Here is an 18,050-nt window from a genome sequence, read left to right on the forward strand (position 1 = left end):
AAAGAGGTTTAGAGTGTGAAAGCTTGCTGTGGATTTGGGGACATCTGAGCCCACAGTAGTATCTCTGTGTTACAGTTTCACTTGCCCATTTGTGAATTGAACACCAATTTCTTTTATTCTTTATTTCACACATGTGCACTAGCAGGGGAGGAGCAGAGAGAAAGAGAGAGAATCCTAAGCAGGCTCCACACGGTCGGTGCAGAGCCCGACCTGGGGTTCCATCTCACGAGGTGAGATCATGAGATCATTTGGGTTGAGGTTATGACCTGAACCAAAATCAAGATTTGAACACTTAACTGACTGAGCCACCCAGGCTCCCTGAACTCCAATTTTATCATGCCCCAATAAACACATTTGCCCCAGGAGGCCGGTGGTGTACACTAACGGGTAAATCTGGGCTGATACACGTTCCTGTAGACAAAGAGATGGTTTGCTTGACTGTGATGGGTCAGTTTCTTCTCCGTTCCCTGTACCTGTCAGAGTTTATCTTTTAGAGCCTCCTTTCTGGAGAGCCATGGTTTCTTTAACCTACAGGTGGGAAGACTTCCCTTAGAATTAAGAATCACCAGTGTGGCAGACATAGATCGTCCAACTGCTAACGTTCAAGGCTCCCTTGAAGCTAGGGCTCTGATAGGGTTGCGGTTCTGCTAACCAGATGCTCTTCTTTGAGCCTTGGATGTGGAGCCAAGTGCTGTGTGGAAAGAGGCAGGGGAATGGGTGTCTGGGTTGTGTGGTTCTGGACCTGCCAGTTGTAGCCAGGGCATCCCAGTTCAGCAGCCCCCTTGGGGGCCGAGTTCTGTGACAGGATGACTTCCTGGGGTCAGTTTCTTCAATTGCCAACTCCCCTCCTCCATTTAATATCTTGTAATAAATCTCTCTTTGTAAACCAGATGGAATTCCATAGCTGCAAAGCTGCAAGTTGTCTAACCTTGTTCATGTGATGCCTGAGACAAAATAAAATGGTTGGAATTTTATCTTTGACCTTGATTTTATTACAGATTTCTTTTTCCCAAAGCTAGTTTTGGACTACCCTGTTCCCTTTTGCATGCTTTTCCTTCTACTGAACTTTTCCTGAGAATTATGCTGATATGTCCAATCATAAAAACAAAGGTTTCCATCTTCACTGACCTATTTAATTGGAACAATTTCATGTGCCAATTCCTACATCATCTCTCCATAAAACAGAATATTGTGTTATTATTAAGCATACAGCATGTACTGCACATATGCTGGACCTTGAAATAGGGACAGACAGGGCTGGGGGAAATATTTTGCTGGCTTTTAAGACATCAGTACTGGCACTTCATTTTCTTTTTTTCTTTTTCTTTTTTTTTAACATTTATTTATTTTTGAGACAGACAGAGAGAGAGAGAGCATGAACAGGGGAGGGTCAGAGAAAGAGGGAGACACAGAATCTGAAACAGGCTCCAGGCTCTGAGCTGTCAGCACAGAGCCCGACGCGGGGCTCGAACCCACAGATCGCAAGATCATGACCTGAGCCGAAGTCGGATGCTTAACCGACTGAGCCACCCAGGCGCCCCTGGCACTTCATTTTCAATAGGAAAGGACCGCCCCACTGTGTAAGTTTTGCTGGCCTGTTTCCTGCCATCTCAATATAATCATGACCTCTCATGACAACTCAGTGTATGTTAATGAGCTGTTACTGAAGCATCACACTCTGTGTCTTGATCTTGTCTTATGGACTTATTTCTACCTGAGAATTTGCTGAAACTTTGTCAGAAAACTGGACTCTGACATCTTCAGGTGTTCCAGGTACTTGTTGGGAAGGCTCTGACTTAACTAGACAAGACTGGGCTCCATAATTATGAAATCAGGGTATTTTCTGGAAGTGCTGGTAGGTCATAACTACAAGGGCAGATGGATCAGAGAAGTCAGACCCCAGGCCTCAGTGGAGAGGGCTTTCCTACCCTGCTGACTCTATGGTGTGCCCTCTGCCCGTGGGCATGCAGACTTCTTGTGAATAAAGTGGGGACCCAGCATTTCTGAAGGAGAAACAAACATTTGTCCCAACTGAGGAACTAAAAAAAGAATTTGTTTATTGAGGGCAAGAGGATGCAGGCAATATAAAAATCAAAAGCTTATCTGGCTTTCACTGACTTTACTTTCTCTGCTTCTCAAATGGGGGTTGCATTTTATGTATACATTTTCTGAGGGTCCCAATCTGCTCATGGAATCCTTTATACTGGGTGGAGGGGGGAAGCTGCAGGGCAGACTCCTTGAGAGGCCCTCAGGAGAACTCTCTGGGTGGGAGGGTGGCTCAGTGCTGCCTACTTCTTTCCTTTCTGCTTCATGTGAACTACAAAATAGTCATTGCATGCGATGGTGAGCCCAGCAATCAGCGAAAAGAAGCTCTGGAAACCCACTCTGCCGTCCCGGCACTGGTCTAGGTCCTTCATTATCTTGTCCACAGCCAGGGGGTCTTTTTGATTCTGCAAAGAAGAACAAAGGCAAGAACTATCAGTCAGTGGCTGCAGTGGCCAGCTTCTCTGGTTTGTCCCACTGACAACCAGTAATAGAGTCTTCCCATTACCTGAACTCTTGTTTTAGGTTGTAAGTGGTCTTTGGACATCCCCTACATGTGTTTTTCTGCCTTGAGAGAGCATTTCAGTAAATGCATATTTTAAGCTCAGAAAGAGGTTTTCCGTGGCATCCTTTCGTAGAACTACAGGGATCTTAGGAGCTGCCTATTTCTAGAAAGAGGAGATTCACGTCAGACAAGCTAAACCCAAGCCTTTTAATTCTCAGTCCACCGTGCTTGCCACCGTGACCCTGGCATGACCTTGTGAACTGCTCTGCTCCTAGTTCAGCTGTTTCCACAATTTTCAGTATCACAGGATTCTGCCTAAGAACCACCCTAAACTTCCCATTTTGTAGTGTGAGCCTACATTCTCTTAACACGTGTTTATTCCCGATGGCGTGGTCAAATCCTTGAAAAAGGAAACTCCTTAAGGAAAAATCTCTAAACATTAAAAAAGAAAAAATTAAAAAAAAAATTTTTTTTAATTACCAAAAGCGGGGGGGGCACTTGGGTGGCTCAGTCAGTTGAGTGTCCAACTTCAGCTTGGGTCATGATCTCGCAATTTGTAAGTTCGAGCCCCACGTCAGACTCTGTGCTGACAGCTCAGAGCCTGGAGCCTACTTTGGATTCTGTGTTTCCCTCTTTCTCTGTCCCTCACTCACTCATGTTCTGTCGCTTTCTCAAAAATAAATAAACATTTAAAAAATTAAAAAAACAAAAAGGTCTCAGAAGATAGTTTAGGAGTAAGTTTCAGATCACTCCTTGTCCTACCTAGTGAGGTGGGAAAGTGTGGCTGCTCCCACAGGGTCCAGACCATCAACCAGGGGGGGAAATATGGCCTCCTAGAGGTGTGCAAGTGTTCAGGGAAAGTCTATGTAATCCCATCGATCGCGTACATGAGTGAGGAATCGCACACTCAGTGTCTCAGGTATGCTGGATGTGTACATCCTACACTCAGAAATCCCTACAGTAAAGCAGCCATGTTTCCTACTCGTGGACGGTAGACTCCCTCCTAAGCCATCAACTACAACCCCCTCTGTGTGGCTGTCTTCACTTTGGGTGGGTTTCAGCTAATTCTGGCTTCACCCCCAGCTTCCTGGTTGTGGTCTGAAGGAGTGAAATTTGGATGACACAAGGGGTCAACTTTAGAAACAAAATACTCTTGTCAGTTCAGCGCGTGTGGGTGTGCCCAGAATTATGACCCGTGCCTGGAATAAATTACACTACCATGTTCAGTACTCAGTACTATACACACCCTTTATGTTTCTTCTGCTACAAAGCCTTTAGGGAGCAAGGGTCTGTGTCTCATGTGATATTCATCTTGGCTTCTAACATATGCAACAGCACAATTAAGAAGGGTTTAGGGGGGCATCTAGGTGGCTCAGTCGGTTGAGCATCTGACTTTGGCTCAAGTCATGATCTCTCGGTTTGGAGTTCAAGCCCTGTGTCGGGTTCTGTGCTGACAGCTCAGAGCCTGGAGCCTGCTTCAGATCCTGTGCCTCCCTCTCTCTCTGCCCCTCCCTGACTCATGCTCTGTCTCTCTCTCAAAAATAAATAAACATTAAAAAAAACCCAGAAAAACCAAAGAAAGCACAAGGGTTTAATACGTGGGGAATGCCTTTGTGTGGTGGGCAGGCTTATAATGAACACATGTCCTTGCATTTTATGCTTGCCTGGAAGGATCACAGAAAGTGGAAGCATGGAGGTAATCATGCTCAGCCCTCTCATTTTTCAGGGGCAGGAACTGAGGCCCAGAAAGCCAAAGTAGCCTGCCCAGTGTGAGGGCAGAGCCAGACTTCTGGTCTGGGGCTATATCAGAGGGTGTGCAAAAGCAGAGCAACAGCATATGCTAGCTCTTTCTGGGATGGCATTGTGGTAACTGCAGCTGTGAGACTGTCATTAGGCTTTATACCTGTTTACTTAACTGGTATTGACGACGTGTAAATCAGAATGTACCGTAAAACCCTGTTTACTGAGCCAGGAGTCGGGGCTTGACTAACGTGCTATCCACCAGGCACATGACAGGAGACAGGACCCAGCCTTTTACCATCATCTCCCTTCACCCTTTAGAGGCTGAAGTCATTTTCTGCACCAAGCACAGTAGTGCAAGGAAAGAGGGACTTGCATTTCATGCTCATATTTTGTCAAGTAATGTTTCACCTTCCGTTAAACGCAACAACCATGTCTTGAGGGTCTATGATGTAAAAGGACAAATGTGCCTTGCAGCCTAATGTCCTGAGTGAGGTGTCAGAGCTGATGGCAGAGTCCTCTTCCAGTCTTGATGGAGCCGTTGGTCTTTCAAACTCAAGTTGTGCTCCTGTGTTCTCATAGCTTTTTTTTTTTTTTTTTAAATCTCATAGCATTTTCAATGTGAAAAGCAGTTATTTCTGGAGTGACGCTTGGCTTTCATTCAGCAGATGCTTGACACTGTTCCTTTACAGAGTAGGAATAATATTTTTAAAAAGCCCTTATCTGAAGGGATTTAAGAGATGCAAAGTTGCTCAGAGTGGATATGACCAGAATGTGACAATGCCAGTGCCAGGTTTATGACCTGAGGTGGCCATTTCCTAGCTGATGACTCTCTGGTAAGAGGCTTTTCTTCGGTGACTCTGTCTCAGTGGATGCAGGTGACTCCACCTTGTCTTGTGGCGATTCATGTGCAGCTTTATTTCAGCTCCATATTGTAAGCCCCTTGACGGCAAGGACTGCGTCTTCTCTACCTTCCGTTTCCCCTACAGTACCTTACAAACAGGAGGCACTCAATAATGTTTAATAAATGAATGAACAAGGACACCTTTCTACTAGTGGCTTCCACAGGGAAGGGATGGGAAGAGGAAGGAAAAGCAACCAGGGGCTAGAAGCACTGGTTTTCGTGTCTGGTTCTTTCTGAGCCTTTCAGCACTTACTTCCAAAAATCCAGGGAACTCCTTTTCCATGAGTACTCTCAGGTCCTCCTTTGTTAGGTAGCCTTTGTCCCCAGCAAACTTGTGGAACGTGAACATCATCGTTTCCATGGCGTGTTCCATTTGAGACGGCATTTTGATGAGGTCTGTTGAAACCTTTTAAAAGATGTAAAGAAAGAGTTTACATTAACTTTTAAGCCACACGTACTGCCAGTCTTCTGTAGGTAACTAGAAGGAAGATGAGTAGTAGATCATCCATCAGACCCTTTTCGGCTCTAAAGTTCAATGACTCTGAGGCCCAGTTCACCCCAGGTGGGCCCCCCTGCTGATGGAAGCAGGTACCTCAGGTATTGGTGCTCTGAATGAGGAATTTGTCTAGTTGCCCACTAATTCTGCATAAATCACCTAATGAGGAATAAAAACTCTAATCATTTGGATCATTTGGAAAAGCAAGGTCCACGTCCCTCTGTTTAACAGACAAAGCATCTGCAGAAAGAGCAGGCGTTTCATCTTTTCTCCTGGCACTGGCAGATGGGACTCTTAGACGTGGCTGATACCAACCACCCACACAGTCAAGCCTGGTTAATATTGAAAACTTCAACCCTCCAAGGTTAAGTAGGTAACCTGGTTCGGTGTAAGTCTAGGTTCAGCAACCCGTTTACAAATGAATTTTGTCTGCTGGGCATGTATTTTTTACTAAAGGTGTGAACTTGTTATTGATTGCAGTACAGACATTTGCATCTCCGGCAGTAAAATGCTGTTACTCAAAGCTACCCAAAGCTCATTATCTAGTTTCTTGAAAAGGAACAGGTAACAGGAGTCAGGACTCCTTTGGGGACCTGGTGTTTGGCAGGAAGGACAGAGAGCAAGAGCTTTCCATCAGAAAGTATTTGAAAGGAGGGAAGGGACGCATATCAGATCACTATAGTCATGTATAATGATCTGGGGGCATACACCCGGCACGTAATAGGAACTCGGTGAGTTTTGGCTTAATTGGAAGGAATGTTATGGCCAGAACAGAGCACTGTTGGCTAACACTGCCTAAGATCACTAGTGGATAGATAACAGGTTAACTTGAATAGAGACTGTAGTATACCACTTACAATAAAACAAAACAACAAAAACACCTCACAAGAATAGGTTTTGAACACAGGCTGAAGGAGAGGCTCGTACCTTTCCCTGCTGATTTCAGTCTGGTTCCTGCTGCTGACAGATCTGTGTTTAACACAGATTCCTAAATGCTGCCTTTTACAGAGAAGGTGGAGTTAGTTGGTGACCCCAGGGATTGAGTAATTATACTTAGGGAATTGTAAATTCTACCCCCTTAATCCCCAGAAAAGTGCAGGAACCAGCATGCCAAAGAATGTGCTACTCTAGAGAATGCTATACGCCAGGATCTGGGATGATTCATCTGAAAGGCAGTTCTCTTGGAGAGATCAGCAAATTAATGCTTCAGCGTTTGCTGTGAGATGAATTCCAGGGGAGACACACCCTTTTCCCCTCTCTTCCTACACAGCCCTTGTGGTTTCAGAGGGCAGTCCACAGTGCTGAGATGGAGTTGCCCTTGCCTGGATTGTTCTGGAAGTCCAGCAGTGTAAGAGAACTGAACCAAATGAGCCACCTACGGGAGAAAGATGTGGGAACCCACCCTAGTTCTGAAGTAACTCAGGAAAGAAGTCGGAGACCAGAGGTGTAAAAATACCTGTGTCTAAGCTCAGAGCGGGAGGGTATTTCACAACCAGTTCCCAAAGATGCCAGAAACTGCACTGGCTGCCAGACACCCTGTTCACCTTCTTCACAGAACAGAGCAGAAGGAAAGTGCACCGCAAAGCCAGAGGACAAAGAAAGGGGACGCAGTAGTAGAGTAAGGACCGCTATAATAGGGGAACAGGCCCATTTAGGAACTTGTAAGAAACACAAGTTGTAAGCAGGAAGAAATCTTGGCCACCCTAGAGTATCTTCTTCAAGAAAATGAGGCCGGTCTTCCTTGAGTGAACGCTCAGGTCTCCGGTCCTTCCAGTCCTACCCCTCCTTGCCCACTTGCTGTTTTATTCAGCACATGGGCCGTGAGTATGTGAGTATGGCAGGCACCCAGCTGACTCCCTATTTGTCAGGTAGACCTTTTGAAATGAGAATGCAGAACAGTGACTAGCCAGGAATCTAAGTTCATGAAGGTGAAATAACTGACTTTGGACACCAGAGGAGATGCCCATGGTCTCATCGGGGACCAGTGCCCATAGAGCACTGAAAAGGGCAATGAGCAACTTATTGTTCTGAAGGAGGAGCCAGTGCACTGGTTTTAAAGTAAGACGAAGGAAAAGTGGGGACAGTGAGGATTAGAAGTGTTCTCTTGGCCAGTGGAGGAGTCACAGAGCTCTCCCACGGAGTTGGCAGCCCTCTGGTCTTGGGTGGGGCAGACTGTAGGGCTGACCATTGGCTGCTAAAGTCGCAAGCCCAGGGACCTGAATCTGGCACTTGGATCTTCCCAGCCGCCTGACATGCTCCACTCCTGGGCAAGAGCTTGATAAGCTCTCATGGGGGCCTGGGCCTGCAGCTGAGAGGATGGCAAGAGGATGGCAGTGTCCTCTCTGTGCCTGACAAGCTACTCCTGCATTTGAAACACCCTTTAATCGGTTTCCTGTTGGCCTCTCAGATTTAAGATCCTCTAGGTCAAGAACTGAATTTTTCTGTCTATGAACCACAAAGTAAGCATCTGCTAAATGAATAAGTCAGACAAACCCCTTGGCAGGGCCCAAAGTACCTGTGTGACCACTCAGGTCTGGACTGAAAACTGTGTAGCTCAGAGCCCAGCAGAAGGACGTGAGGCTGGGAAGAGCTGGGGAAGGGGCCCAGGGGCCCTGTGAATGCATCAGTAGAGTTCAGAGGGAAGCGCATTCCAGGAGTGCAGGGAAAAACTGTCCTGCTAAACAGGTCTGGCCAGACCCTGAACAGGACTTCTTTCTCTTCTGACTCCTGCTGTTTTCTTGTGTTTTGTTTCTCACTGTGAGCCCCACAGGCTATAACTACCTCATCATTTTCTCATTTTTTATTGAACCATTTTATTCTGATGTCTGTGTAACCTCCCTACCTGTTTGCCTTGGTAAGATGGGGGCTCAGAACTCTGTAGTCTTTCTCTGTGTAGTTTTCTCTCTCTTTTTTTTTTTTTTTTAATTTTTTTTAATGTTTATTTTTGAGAGAGACAGAGGGCAAGCAGGGGAGGGGCAGAGAGAGATGGAGATGCAGAATCCAAAGTTAGCTCCAGTCTCTGAGCTGTCAGCACACAGCCAGACGTGGGGGTGGAGCTCACTAACTGTGAGATATGATCTCACCTGAGGTGAAGTCGGAGGCTTAACCAACTGAGTTACCCAGGCGCCCCAAGTGTACTTTTCTTTATGGAAAAGAATTCTGGACTCCACAGATTTAGTCACAGTGATGGGAATTAAACTTTCCATTTCTTGTCCTCTTAAAGTGAGCACCTACTGTGCATGTCTGGTGTTAGGCTGGTGCGTTCCCACACTCTCTCTCTCTCTCTCTCTCTCTCTCTCCATGGTGCTTGCCTTTGGGGGAGTTCACCAGCTAATGGCATACTATTTAAAAAGTATAGTGGGGCACCTGGGTGGCGCAGTCGGTTAAGCGTCCGACTTCAGCCAGGTCACGATCTCGCGGTCCGGGAGTTCGAGCCCCACGTCGGGCTCTGGGCTGATGGCTCGGAGCCTGGAGCCTGTTTCCGATTCTGTGTCTCCCTCTCTCTCTGCCCCTCCCCCGTTCATGCTCTGTCTCTCTCTGTCCCAAAAATGAATAAACGTTGAAAAAAAATTAAAAAATAAATAAATAAATAAAAAGTATAGTTAATTGTGTTTCTGTTTCTTCTCCCACTAGATTGTGAGCTCCTTGATCAGGGTCCCAGTAGGTAGCAACCTGCCATCACAGCCTGCTTAATGAATTGGTAAGAATGAAATTGACAGCAATGTACATTTTGATTCTCCTGGGAGTAGCAGGGAGCCTCCTTAGAAACGTGTCTGCTCCTGAGCAATCCCAAATGTTTGCTCTGGATCCATGCCCAGATCCAGACCGTAATTTCAAAAAGGATACTTCTAAAGAGCAAGAGGCCTGATTTACTTTGCTCTTCTGTGTCTTGTCCATACCCTAGTTTTCTTGCAGCCCACCCAGAAAATAATTGGCAGGGTGTCAGTAAAAACAAACATCTGTTATTTAAAATGTGTTTAGGGATTCCTTTCTTTTGCTGTGGAGATTTTGAAAAGAAGAAATTTTTTTTAATTGAACACAGAAGGTGTTCCTAAATTTGATCCCTAAAGAGAATTCAGAAAAAATGAGTTGAGGCAATGGATCTGGATCCAGGCTGTCTCTCCCACCTTTCCCCAAGCATAAAACTTGCTCACTAAAAAAAGGAGGTAGCAGAGGGAAAATTCCAGATGTAATGCAATAGGAAGAAAGAACCCAGAAGCCTTCTCTACCCCAGTAGAGTACAATCATGTTTCTTTGAAGAATTGTCAGACAATCAGCATGAATTGCCAAACAATAGCCATTGTGACAACTGCTATCAAATCCATTGGTGGGTTGGGTGGTAGTTATTTAGTGAAAGGGTAGGAAGTGTTGAAAATTGTTTAAAAAAATAAGTGAGTTCATTCTTTTTACTTTTGATACGAGATTCCTAAATCGTTAAGTCCCCAGGAAAATGAGAAGCTTAAGAAAGATGCTAAAACTTCATTTCAGCTTTCCCTGCATTCAGAGTGCTAATTTATACATCACAACCTGAAAGGATTCCATTGTTTCCCTCAACTTTGAAAGACTGTACTGTGTCCAAGGGCATACCAAGTGGGTAGTGCTCTTAAAAAGCCACATTTTTGGAACTGTCATTGGAAAGCAGGAAGGCACCCAGTTTCAGCTCCACCCAGCCCAAGGCCTGACCTCACTGGGGTGGCTGCTTAAGAGACTAAGGTTAGAGGCCAAGCACGGGAGGAAGAGGGCCCATCTGACATTGTTTGCAAGAGAAACCAGGGAAAAACATTACCTAGAAATCAGTGTACTTTATTTATGTCCAGTGCACCTTTAAGAAAATTTGAAGACCTGAAATAAACTCCAAATAATAGGTCAGATGAAGAAAGTAGCTTCTGGCTGTCAAGGAAGGCATATACCATTTAGGAGAGACAACTAAATAGAAATGGGATAGGAATCTGTAGGGGCAGAATGCATGAAGACATTTCAAATGAGTTATATGAACTCATTTCTGCCCCAGCCTCTGGTATTATCTTTTGCAATCTGCCGAAACATGTTGGAGGCAAAGATCTCTGTCCGTCGGCGTGTTTCCGTGAGCCTGGCCTCACCTGAAGTTCAGGATGTAAAGATCCGCTACTGCAGGTTGAATCTCAAGCTGCAGGGGGAAAAAATCTGCAGCAATTACCGCAAACCTCTTGACGGGAAGAGCTACCTCACTAGTGAAGCTTAGGCCACCTGCCAGCAGGCACGCGGGCCAATCATCCGACAGTGCTGTGTCTTACCATGGCTCTGCCAGTCTAATTGCTGCCCTCACCCACGGATCAGTCAAGAAACCTCTCCTTCAGATTGCCAGCCAGTCCTGGTGTGACTCACTTCCTCTTGGAAAATGCCCTCTGAGATGGCACAGTTCCCCTTTTCCTTTAGGGAGTGTTCTGTCCGGCCATCTGCAGAGAGTATCTGGAACCATCTCGGACCACACCCACATGGTCTCACAGCTGAGTCACCGGCCTGCACTAAGGGGATCTGGGAGCCCTTTGTGCTAACCACGCCCTGTGCAATGCTCTCAGCTTCCCTGGGGAGGGAAGGGGGTGTAGGCTTAATGTGTTCCAGAGTCTGGGCTAAGGGCTCTGCCCAGCTTGTAGCCGCTCTACTTTCCTCCCCAGCCCCACCCGACACGCCAGAGTCCCTGTTTCAGTTAGCTGGAATCTAGATGGACAGTTAGCAGCGTCCAGGGCTGGAGGAAGCTGCATTCCTTTGGCCAAGCTCAAAGTGGTGACCAGGTACCAAGGGCAGGTCTCTCTGTCTCTTTGCACTGGGCCAGATTAATCTGGGTTGGGAGGTCCTTCATCAAACCTACTCTTCCCCCTCTTTATAGTTCCACTTGTGTAATTAAGATCGCAAGAAGGGAATCCTTTGAGTAGAGAAATCCCTTCATATATTCCCCTCCCCCCCAAATCTCGCTAGCCAGGCTTATAAAGAAAACAAATAGACCTCCTTCTCTCCTGTCTGGCAGACAAACAACAGGAATCCCAACCTGAAACATCAGGGCGAGGGACGGAGCAGTGCCCTTTAGGAAGGGATCTGCCGGCTGCCGGGCAGTCCAGCTCGGAGGAGGCCGCACACATCTGGACAGAGGTCAGCCTGCAGCCAGAGCGAGCGCATATGCCGGCTAGGACGGGGCGAATAGCTCGGGTGACGAGTGGAAAAGCAGGAAAGTGGGAGTGAGGAGAGATCGACGGAAAGGGAGGAGAGCGCAGAGGCCCCAGGCGTGGACACGGAGGTCCCGGTATGGAGGACGAGCGCCCCTCCTCCACACCGCGAGGATCGCGGCAGGGGCGCTGCCGGTCTCGCCGGGGTGTGGCCCAGGGCGCGGAGCTGCGGGCGCCCAGGGGACCCCGGCGCTGGGGCAGCCGATGGGGGGCTTCCCCGCGCGCGGGGTCGCGGCCGGGAGGGGGGGCGGGGGCGGCTCGGGAGCAGCGGGTTGAACTCACCTTGGCTGGAGGCGCGGCGGGGACGCTCGCTCGGCTGGGACGCGCGGGCCAGTGAGCAGAGCGTGGCGGGCTGGGAGCCTTAGTATGGGGGAGTGGGGGTGGGGAGGGGAGGCAGGAGGAGCCTGGGCCGGTGTCCCGGTCCCTGCTCACCCCACCCCTTCCCCGCCCTCCTCTTCCTGTCCCCCCGCGCCCCGCGCGGGCACACACCCTCCGAGGCGATGCCGTGGGCCTCACGCCCAGCCTCCGCCCGCTGTCACCTCGGCGGAGAGCGTTCTTGTGCACGTCCGTCCCCGCTCCAGGGCTCTCGGATGGTTCAGGACACCCCGCCCTGGGCCGTGCCCTTCCTCTCGGGTCTGGTTTTAGAGAGGGAAGGCGCAGTCCTCAATACAGCCGTTCTGCGGGTGGGGCGCGCTGCCCCACAACCGGTGTAACCTACAGGTCCAGGAATTAATTTCTAGACAACACTGCTGGGAGGGGCACGTGGAGTCCTAACCGCCGCAGGATGGTCGTAGTTCTCGTGTTAGGCCCAGGATTTCAGTCCCGAGGGTCTTCGTGGCCTGCGCCCCGCTCCACCTACTCCTGGTGCCCGTCTCTCTGGGTAGGGTATGAAGAGTGCCGCTCGGCTTGTTGGCGCCGTGGATACAAACTCTTTGTTCCACAAGGGATTTACCCCTCCTTGGGGATGGCTTTACGTGGTGGAAAACTCAGCTTGACATTGTTAAGACCAAAGTTTCTAAGCCTCCTTTTTGTCCTGTAATTGGCTTGTTTGGTTCTCAAAGCCCTTTAGGAGAAATTTCTGGAAGAAATTTAGAGAAAACCTAAGTGTCTCCTACTGGATGGATAGTGTTCCCCCGCCCCCATTTATTTTAATTGTGGTTAGGGTTAAATGCAAACTACTAGCAGCTATAAAAGTCCCAAGTCCTGGGTTTTCCTTTGTTCCCAGGGGAGGTCCTGGGAGGAGTGAGTGATCCCAAAGGAATGAGCAGACTCAGGGAATCCTTTAAATGCCACCATGTGACTGATCTTGGCTCTTGCTAGGAAACCCCAATTTGAATTTCAGCTCTTGCTCATGCTAGGTTCATGCAACCCTGGTGCTGACTGTTTAGGGAGGCTGTTCTTCAAAATCTTGCTGTATGCTTCCCAAGTTTTTCCCAGGCCCCACGGTACAGTAAAGAGTGAGAAAATCCTGGATCCGTTAGTCCCAGGGAAGATGCAACTGAATTTAGAATGAGAGCAACCTGTTTCTACACTCCCACTTACTTGAGTTCTTCATTTGATCCACAAACCTTTACAAATGCTTAGTTTCTGTGCTAGGTAGGCCCTGAGGACTCAGACATTAAAGACTCAGTTTCTTCCCTTAAAGAACTTCAAGTCTTGTCAGGAGATAGATAAGCAGTCAAAATCCAGTGTTCCCAGTGAATGGTAGAGGACACTAGGGGATACTTTGAGAATGTTGACCCTTGGAGTGGTCACAGAACAATTCCTGGAGGAGGCAACATTTGACAGCCATTTAAAAAATAACAATGATGGGGGTGCCTGGGTGGCTCAGTCAGTTGAGCATCCGACTTCAGCTCAGGTCATGATCTCGCGGTCTGTGAGTTCAAGCCCCGAGTCAGGCTCTGTGCTGACAGCTCAGAGCCTGGAGCCTGCTTCACAGAAGTGTCTCCCTCTCTCTCTGCCCCTCCTCCATGCATGCTCTGTCTCTATCGAAAAATGAATAAACGTTAAAAAAAAATTTAAAAAATAACAATGACTTGGGGCGCCTGGGTGGCTCAGTCGGTTAAGCGTCCAACTCTTGATTTTGGCTCAGGGCATGTGAAATTGAGTGCAGAGCCTGCTTGAGATTCTCGCCATCTCTCTCTGCCACTCTCCTTGCTTGCACATGTGTGTGCGCACTCTTTCTCTCAAAAGAAATAAACCTAAAAAAAAAAAAGACACTTATTGTGACTTTGAAATCTAATTGCAAAAAAGTTACATTCTTATAAAAGGTTTAGAAAATATAGCAATGTATGAAAAAGAAAATACAATTATTTGTAAACCTATTAACCAAAGATAAGTACTTTTTATGTCTTTTTTTCTAGTCTTTTTATACATCTATTATATATAAGTTGGGGATTTGCGGTGAGTGGGGTGGATTTTAAAACTTGAACCCAGGGTTATTCCTGAAGTTGATCCCTAAAGTGATTTCAGAAAGAATGAGTTGGATCCAGGCTGTCTCTCTCACCTTTCCCCAAACATAAAACTTGCTCACTAGAAAAGTGGGCAGCAAAGAAAAAGTTCCAGATGCAATGCAGTAGGAAGAATGAACTCAGAAGCCTTCTCTACCCCAATGGAATACATCCACTTTTCCTTGAAGAATTGTCACACATGAGCCTGAACTGGCAAACAGCCATGTGACAACTGCTATTTAGTCCTTTGGTGGGCTGGATAGTATTTATTTAGTGAAGGGGTAAGAAGTGCTGAAGACTGTAAAAAAAAAAAAAAAAAAAAAAAAAATTAAATATATATACTTTTGCTTTTGATGTGAGATTTCTAAATTGTGATCACTATGATTATAGAATTACATGTTCTATTTTTGTCCCATAATACTTTATCTTTACTCTTTTGTCATTAAATATTTATCAAGAACATGCTTATTTATTCACTCATTCTTTTTTTCCCCATTCAACAAGTAACTATTCAACTACACGGTAGCTTCTTTATTCTCTTCTTCTTCCAGCTGGTGCCAGACTCTGAGGGCTCCAGGTCCTAGTACCTGCAGCTCCAAAGACAGAAGAACCTGGGTTTCTGAAACACTGCTAAGTGCTGAGGATACAGTGGTGAAAATGGTCAGTAGGATGGCTGCTATCTCTGCCTTTGTGCAGTTTTTTATGACTTTGTACTGGTAGGTCCATAAAATCCTAAATATCTACCATGGCTATAAATCTCCTTCTAGAAGAAGTGGTCCCTGGCAGTTCTTTCTTGAGAACGTACTTGTGCCTTATAAACCACATGCATACAGTGGAGTCAACTCTGTGTCACTAGTGACAACCAATCAGATCAGGCAGCAGTGCCTGAGCTGGAGCTGCCCAGCAAGGATGGTGGGGCCGTAGGGGGAAGGGGAGTTGTGGGAAGAGAACAGATAGAATGGGCATGTGAAAATTAATAAAAGGATATCGTGTTGAAAACGGAGTAGGGAGGCCAGCAGGAGGAGTGTTCATGCCCTAGCACTCATCGATTGCAGATGGAACAGGGAGAGGGACCCACAGGTGGATACCACTTCACCATCCAGGCAGGAGAGAGGAAGGTTTTCTTCCTCCCCCAGCAACAGCCCAGCCAGTGAGAGACTGTCACAACTCAGCTAATGAAAAGCCACTACGCTTCAAACTCCAGTTTACTCCAAGGGACTTGATGTTTATAACAGCCCTTCTGAACTTCTAATTTCCTTTATAAAAGAGTGGTCCTCTCCTTTGTTCTCCTGACTTGCCTACTGTTTGCTTGTCCTGGTTTGTAATTCTCTGCTGTTCCCAAATAAACCCATTTTTGCTGGTAATAAAATTGGCCCTTTTATTTTTAGGTTAACAGCCAACCAAGGAATGGGAACCTGAGGCAGTGTGGTCCCTAGAGCAAAGTGAAGGCCATGTTTAAGCCACCAGGCCTCTGGTATGTTCTAGTGCACTAAATGCTAAGGACAGGGGGCATTGTTCCACTGCTCAGGCAGTAGTCCATCTTCTCCATGTGGAAACAAAACCTGGTACCCAGTGGTACTTAACTTCTGGGGTTTGTAGCTGTAGCGTGGAGGGCAGCCTGTCTGCCAGAAAGATGCTTTCTTCCCATCCGAGTGTAGAGGTTCAGCTGGGCTGTGGCCGATCAGCTGAGAATTATGTTCCTGGCAGCCCTTACACGTAGGTGGGACTCTGACTAGTCACCAACTGAATGGGACTGGCAGCGATGTGTGTCACTTGCAGACCAAATTGGTTAAGAGGCGACTTTACCACACTTTTTCTTTTTTTTTTTTAAAGTTTATTTATTTTGGGGACAGAGAGAGACAGAGCATGAACGGGGGAGGGACAGAGAGAGAGGGAGACACAGCATCGGAAACAGGCTCCAGGCTCTGAGCCATCAGCCCAGAGCCTGACGCGGGGCTCGAACTCACGGACCGTGAGATCGTGACCTGGCTGAAGTCGGACGCTTAACCGACTGCGCCACCCAGGCGCCCCTTTACCACACTTTTTCATTCCATCTGCTAGACTCTGAGGCTTTAGGGTTGGAAGAATCACAGCTGGAAGGGGTCCAAGTTCCTGAATCACTGAGTGGAGGAAAACCACCTGCTAACCGGGCACACCTTCACTGGAATACTTATGTGGGTGAGGAAAAAAAACTCTGAAATTTGGGGGTTATTTGTTACAGCATAATCCTAACAAATAGAATGGCGTTCTTTCGAGTGCTGGTAATTTGGCAGCAGACTCAGAAAGATGCGGTTGTGGATGTGAACCTCAGCCACCCGTGCTGCCTGCTGAAGCCGGCGCTGCTGTGCGGGGCCCTGGCCAAGCCCAGCCCGCCCCGCACCATGTGCGTGTCCCGAAACCACTGACTCTGTGCTCAGTCTCTGCAGGAGTTCTCAGACGAGGTCATCGGTGGGCACACGGTTCACCTGGGCAAGTACCAGGGCTTCCTGTGCATCGTCACCAGTGTGGCCTCGAGGTGAGGCAAAACAGACGTCAACTATACTCAGCTTGTCGACCTGCATGCCTGATATGCTTGCTGCACGCGGTTTACGGATCCTGGCCTTCCCTTGCAACCAGTTTGGAGGCAGCAGCCAGAGAGCAATTCGGAGATCAGGCAGCTCTCTGCTGGCCATAATGTCACACTCCATTAGTTCTGCAAGATCTGTGTGAATGGGACAATGCTCACCTGCTGTGGAAGTGGATGAAAGTCCAGCCCGAGGGGAGGGGCATCCTGGGAAATGCCATCAAATGGAACTTCACCAGGTTCCTCTCTGGCAAAAGGGCTGTGTGCTGGAGCGGTACGGTCCCTTGGAAGAGCCCCTGAAAGCAGAGAAAGGCTTGCCCTGCTACCTCTAGCACCACAAGTTCGCACCCCTCACAAGGAGTCGCGGCGGTCCTCCATGGCACTTCAGGTGGAGACCACAGATTTACAGTTGCCTGGTCAAGACTAGTGCTGGCGATCCAGAAAACAAAACAAAACAGCAAACCCCCAAGTGTGGCTCAACTAGTAACCCTAAGTTTAAGGGAAATATAGTTTATTAAACCTTTGCCATATTTTTTGAACATTGAGGTCGTTAGCAGTTTTTGTTACTGCCATACTTAATAATGATATACAGTAGGACTACTTTTGAATAAACATCTCTGCCCACATATTTATTTTCTTAGGATGGATTCCTATCAGGAATCTTATCTAATTCCTATCAGGAATCTAATCTAGGGATTAGATTGAGTGGGGGCAGAGAGGAAGGAAAAGCATGTGCCAGAGCGTGGAATTGTGAGGTAGCACCTCCATCCCAGGAATTGCCCTGGTCCCGAGAGAAGGTACCTTTCCTGGGGTGCCTGAGATACTCTACCGAGGAGTCTGGAGTGTATTTCTGAAAGTAACACAGAGCCACTGAAGAATTTTAAAGGAGAGTGAGTGGCTGTCCCACTTACTAGCTGCCAGGCTCTGGGCAGGTCATGACCGTGAAGGCACCCAGCCTTGCCCAGCAGGCAGCAGGTTCTACTCGGGAGAACCAGCTTCTGTGTGGTCCCTCCCTCTGTGGAGCAGAAGCTCTGGGGAGGCCAAGCAGGGCCCTTCCATGGCTCAAGGTCTGTGTGATTTGTGGTTAAATGCCTTTGAGCAGTGTTCCTTCTGGAGTGCTGGAGGGTTTCGTAGAGGCTATGCTCACTG

General features: G+C 47.6%; 2 protein-coding genes and 1 pseudogene across 2 annotated transcripts; 1 reads left to right on the top strand and 2 right to left on the bottom strand.

Annotated features, from left to right (window-relative positions):
- Positions 1-2,032: 2,032 nt before the first annotated feature.
- S100A10 (S100 calcium binding protein A10) lies at positions 2,033-12,539 on the bottom strand. Its single transcript, XM_045479251.1, has 3 exons — positions 12,171-12,539; positions 5,446-5,598; positions 2,033-2,450 (listed from the first exon to the last, which is right to left on the bottom strand). The coding sequence occupies exons 2-3, from the start codon at positions 5,575-5,577 to the stop codon at positions 2,289-2,291; spliced, it is 294 nt and encodes a 97-aa protein (XP_045335207.1). The 5' UTR covers positions 5,578-5,598; positions 12,171-12,539; the 3' UTR covers positions 2,033-2,288.
- Positions 10,476-13,443, bottom strand: LOC123596855 (basic proline-rich protein-like). Its single transcript, XM_045475122.1, has 3 exons — positions 13,431-13,443; positions 11,714-12,523; positions 10,476-10,834 (listed from the first exon to the last, which is right to left on the bottom strand). The coding sequence occupies exons 1-3, from the start codon at positions 13,441-13,443 to the stop codon at positions 10,830-10,832; spliced, it is 828 nt and encodes a 275-aa protein (XP_045331078.1). The 3' UTR covers positions 10,476-10,829.
- Positions 13,444-14,042: 599 nt separating this feature from the next.
- LOC123598717 lies at positions 14,043-17,442 on the top strand (annotated as a pseudogene).
- Positions 17,443-18,050: the final 608 nt, after the last annotated feature.

This window comes from Leopardus geoffroyi, chromosome C1, assembly GCF_018350155.1.
Source record: "Leopardus geoffroyi isolate Oge1 chromosome C1, O.geoffroyi_Oge1_pat1.0, whole genome shotgun sequence".
NCBI classification, from domain to species: Eukaryota; Metazoa; Chordata; class Mammalia; order Carnivora; family Felidae; genus Leopardus; species Leopardus geoffroyi.